Consider the following 5375-nt stretch of genomic DNA (forward strand, 5'->3'; position numbering starts at 1 on the left):
AGTGGCTGTTCAGTGAAAATGTATTTATTAATCCTCAGATAGTGATGGGTGATCATTTGCCCATGGCCTGACCAACCTCCATTCCAGGTGTGAAAAGGTTTTATAACATAAATGCAATTGTGAAAGTGTTTTATAATATATTAACACAATAAAACGAGTTGAGTCACAAAAGTTATAGGACATATACTCTCTATTTGGCACACTGTAGCCTTGTAGGTCTACAAATTACATCGTCCAATTGGATCAGGTCTGCAGATTACTAAATGCCGATATAGGACAAGTCTTGCTAAAAATAAATTCGCCTCCTGGGGTTAACGTATGTATATCCCACATGATGTAGCCTATGTTGTCTGACCTATTTCCACGCACAACCATCAAAGGCAACGATGCAGGGAGCAGAAAGAAGATACAAGGTTGAATTCTTAAAGGTTTACGAATTTTATGAACCTCGGAGGTAACCGTGTCCCCAGGCTATTGCACACAGCCATATCGGAGACTAGCCCACAGCTGGATTTAAATTTACGCGTTGTCTTTTTCACACTTTGACCTTTTTCACTCGGATTTACAATGGGTCAAAATCAGCAAGCTCAGTCAACCAGCGAAGAAGAGTTGGAAGTATCGACAATTCAAGACCTCTACAGGAGGTTCATCAATGAGTGCCCCAGCGGTTCGTTGCACTTGCACGAGTTCAAAAGGATGTTTGGGGTTCAAAACGATAATTCGCCAGAATCGCAGTACATGGAGGGCATATTCAGTGCGTTTGATATGAATGGGGTAAGATTCTGAATACAAACCAGCAGACCTGGGTCAATTGCATTTGCATTTACTGTAAATGATGTATATACATACTGTAAAAAAACATGTTGTATTGGTGTAGGCCTAAAGTTATCATAGACCCCTTCCCCTCAACTCAAGTGTTTTAAACTTCCCATTTAATTCATGAATATAGATTCATACAATTTTAGGACAACACTATTATTAATATTGTTTTCTAGAATATGGGTTTCCCAAAATGTGTGCTCTTTCCACGTGTAGGCTAAGCTATTTGTCTGTACACTATCATGCTTCATTTGGCCGTATGGTTAATTAAATAGTCTAAAGTTAGATGGCCATAATACCCTTCTTTCCATAAAGTGGGCCAGAGTGTAAAGCCAAATTAGTCGTTCCACCTCAAAAAGGACAAGAAAGAGGATTTCAACAGCAACCTTCTCAGGTTGTTCTGGAAGAGTTTTTGCATTCTTTAAATGTAGTACCTAACATCCACATTTGACCATTGTTTTTCTAACAATGACTTAGACATCAAAAGCCACCAATGGACCCCCCACACCCCACGCCAATCCCACCCCAACAATGAGTATATTATCAGTTCTCTATGTCTGACAAGTAGCAAATGAGCAAAAGCTGTGTGCATTAAGGAAATAGACACCTGGCTTAAATAGAAGCCTGTCTCTAATAATGCACCTGTTGGGTTCAGGAATTTAATTAAATAAACACCTGGGCTATTAATTACATTTTTATGTTAACTCAATGGTGTTACTTATAGATTATATGGATATGAAGTGCAAAAATGCTAATAGGTACCATTGACTTGCATTGGATTAGCTGGTTTGAATACCGAGCCGACAAGGTGAAAAATCTGTTGAAGTGCCCTTGAGCAAGGCACTTAATGCTAATTTGCTCCAGGGGCACTGTACTACTATACCACTGCACCTATCTAGTGTATGTGACAATACAACATATTTTTTTCCCTAGTGTTCAGAACCTGGTAATATCAGGATGTAGGATGGGATAAAAACCTAACATCTTCCATTACTAATTTCTCTGAATGGGGAAAAAAAACAATAAAATTCACTGAGAATACATGACATATGATGAAGAAATAATACTCAGAGCAGCAGCTCCATACTACTTATCAGACATAGAGAACTGATACTATAAACTCGGTGTTGGAGTGGGATTGGCGTGTAGGGCTGTGGGTGGCTTTTTGACATTTCTTTGGATTCCTCACGTCTTACTCCTTGTTAAAAGTTAAGGTCCAAATCGTATCTTAGGTACTATATGTGTTGAATATTCTATGAATCCTATAAATTAAAATGTCCAATTTAGGTGCAATCAATTAGCTTGATTTCTCACAAATCAAATTATATATTTTTTAAATGATGTTGCAGGAATGCTAATAGTATCTGTTTTTAACTACAGAAACGACTTCAGAAGAATCTGAGTGGGTGTTACGGCCTGCTGAATTGACATGGAAAGACCCAAATGGAAATAGGGCCACACTTCCAACACAGGCCCAAGACAATGCTGTAGGCCAGTTAAGCTATCCCACAGTTACCACCAATGTAACAATTGAGGAGAAAGTTGTAAATTGGCTCGATGCAGAAGTCTAAAAAGGTCCACAACTCTCTGGATGAATAATAGACTACCTGAAAATACATATTTGACCCAGGTCTCTTTCCCCATATTATCACAATCCACCATGATCCCATGGTGTACCTTTTGTTTTACATGTGCCCCACTGTCAGGGATGTTATGTATTTCTTACTTGGAGAACACATAAGGATTTTTATTGAGGCTGTAGTTGATCATGATCGTTTGTCTGTCTCTATTACAGGACAACACCATGGATTTCATCGAGTATGTTGCTGCGCTAAACCTTGTGCTTCGAGGACGGCTCGAGGATAAACTCAAGTGGTCTTTCAAGGTGTTTGACAACGATGACAATGGGCGACTGGACAGGCACGAGCTGAGAATAATTATAAGGGTAAGGGTTCGGGCCGAAGTGCGACCTATAGTAACATTCTAAATATTATCAATATTATCATTATCAATTAGACGCTAAGCAGTGTATATCTGCTTGGGTAACCACTAAACTCAAAGCCTCTGAGAATCAGCTATTTATCAAACAGAAAAACAACAACTAAGTTGAATAAACACATTTATATTGTAGATACTGCACTTTGCCCTTGCATTACCCATATAGTTAAGGTCATACAAAGGCAGAGTGCAGTATTTGCATTTTAGGGGTCATAGATCAAATCAGTGTTCATGGTTGAAATGCATAAACATTACTTCACAATAAGATGATACGTCATTGCATTATCATTTATTTACCTACAACCTATTGGGATGGCTAACAAAAATAATTTAAAACCATATTTCTCAGATTCACTGTTGGCATAGTTACTGTATTGGCAGTATTGGAAGTACTCTAGTTAGAATAATTCAAATGAATTACATTTGGGCCATTTCATTCAGGCTTCTTAATCAAAGTAATTTATCGGTTAATTGAAAAGCTGTGTGGACAGTGGCTGTTCATGATCGAAGTTGAGAAACCCTGCTCTTGGACTTGAAGGCTGTAGTCCGATGCTCTACTGTTCCCCCAAAGTGTGTACTCGTATATACCCCCTTATGGATTTAAAAGCATCGAATTGGTGTAAAGAATATGGTAGGAACTTTCTCCAGCCGTACTAACCTAATGATTTAAAATGCACACATGTGGAAGGGTAGGAAATCTCTCAAACCCTTTGAGGAACCAATGTCTGCAAAACGTAACTATAACAGTTGATTGATGTAACACTCCTGTTTGTGATGTCTGTAGATCATCTACAAGATAAAGAAAGGTTCTGTCAGTGACGAGGCAGGCCAAATCCACCTTACACCTGAAGAGGTTTGTGACCGTATCTTCCAGAAAGTTGACGAGAATGGTGACGGTGAGTACTGGAGCACTTATTTGTGTATTGTGACGGACTTTAGCTGTAACTGAAGCAGGATGGTCAGATATGTCAGAAATAATGACATAGTGAGACACTATTAAAATAATGACCCATGTATGGCTTGATCTACTCAACCGATGGCGTGGGAAGTGGATGAATTGTGACTACTTGTGAGATCTGAAAAATTTGGAATGAGCTATCGCCTTTAACTAATTCTTGATGATACAGTATAATGACAGAGTGGATACACATTAGGTAGAATAATAAGGATCTCCTTGTTGTCTTTGGTTCCAGGTCAGATAACTCTGGAGGAGTTTGTGGAGGGGGCAAAGAGAGACCCCTGGGTACAAAAACTCATACGCCTGGATATCAACCCCAGTTACTGGGTCCACCAGCACCTGAGTGACAGAAAACTCCAGGGTCCAAAACAATGAACTAAAATGTCAGACAGGGAGGAAGAGGACATTGGTTCTCTCTATTAAAGAGGATCCGAACCAAAACAACAACTTCTCTGGTTGAAAACGGCCTGTTTTCATTATCATCGACTCTACTCCCATAATAGGATAACAATAGGATGATCATAAAGTCAGTATCTCTCAAAATGGGGATTTGCTAGATTTAGGAAATGAATGACGTTGCCAAATCCTTGGATATTTGAGGATTGTGTATGGATTTCAATTATTCCCAGCATACTCACTCTCCGAGGAGTCAGAAGAAAGCGGATGTTTCCAGTTTTCATGGATACAGTATTTTCAACTTCCATTTCCCCTGAAAAACGGATGTGGGGACTTCGCTCAGGCATCTTTTTGCACCTGCTACATTAGGTTAGAGCATCCTGCATGATATCCAATTGTAGCAGCAGAATCAACCTACAGCCCATTTCTTTACAGACAGCAGAAATTCACAATTGAGTCATTAGCATACATCGCCTCAGGACTTATTTGATTGAGACCTTCTCCTACAATGGCCTTCTCCTACAATGGGTTTTGAGAAGGAGGCGAGGAGAGAGGACACGAAGAGTATGCATTTGAGATTCTCCCATTCAATTTGTCGGGACATGCTCTGCAAGGTGTCGAAAGCGTTCCACAGCAGTGCTGGCCCATGTTGACTCCAATGCTTCCCAAGTTGGCTGGATGTCCTTTCAGTTGGTGGACCATTCTTGACACACAAGGGAAACTGTTGAGTGTGAAAACCCCTGCAGCGTTGCAGTTCTTGACACAAACCGGTGTGCCTGACACCTACTACAATATCCTGTTCAAAGGCACTTAAAACTTTTGTCTTGCCCATTCACCCTCTGAATGGCACACGTACACATTTCTTATCTCAGTTGTCTCAAGGGTTAACAATCCTTCTTTAACCTGTCTCCTCCCCTTCATCTACACTGATTGATGTGGATTTCTATGTCATGGAAAGAGAAGGTGTCCTTAATGTTTTGTACACTCTGTGTATATGCCAATATCAAAATAAATGCAATACATTTTTTATAACATTAAGATAAGTATTGATACTGTAGTACATACCCAGCTAGCACTTTTGGTTCCATGGAAGTTGTGGGAACATGTGTTTTTGGTTTCCCATTAGTTCTGGGAACGAAGCCATATGTTTCCTGACCGGTACAACTGAATATTTTTTTAATGTTCTGAGAATGGAAATAAAAAT

General features: G+C 39.6%; 1 protein-coding gene across 2 annotated transcripts; it reads left to right on the forward strand.

Annotated features, from left to right (window-relative positions):
- Positions 1-387: 387 nt before the first annotated feature.
- Positions 388-5172, forward strand: LOC139412282 (guanylyl cyclase-activating protein 2-like). 2 transcript variants are annotated; one of them, XM_071159124.1, is made up of 4 exons: positions 388-774; positions 2615-2764; positions 3602-3713; positions 4011-5172. In XM_071159124.1, exons 1-4 carry the CDS (start codon positions 568-570, stop codon positions 4148-4150), a joined length of 609 nt encoding a protein of 202 aa, XP_071015225.1. In that variant the 5' UTR covers positions 388-567; the 3' UTR covers positions 4151-5172. The 2 variants fall into 2 exon arrangements, with proteins under 2 accessions (XP_071015225.1, XP_071015227.1); XM_071159126.1 differs by having other exon boundaries at positions 4016-5172.
- The last annotated feature ends 203 nt before the right edge of the window (positions 5173-5375 follow it).

Source organism: Oncorhynchus clarkii, chromosome 6 (assembly GCF_045791955.1).
Source record: "Oncorhynchus clarkii lewisi isolate Uvic-CL-2024 chromosome 6, UVic_Ocla_1.0, whole genome shotgun sequence".
Taxonomy (NCBI): Eukaryota; Metazoa; Chordata; class Actinopteri; order Salmoniformes; family Salmonidae; genus Oncorhynchus; species Oncorhynchus clarkii.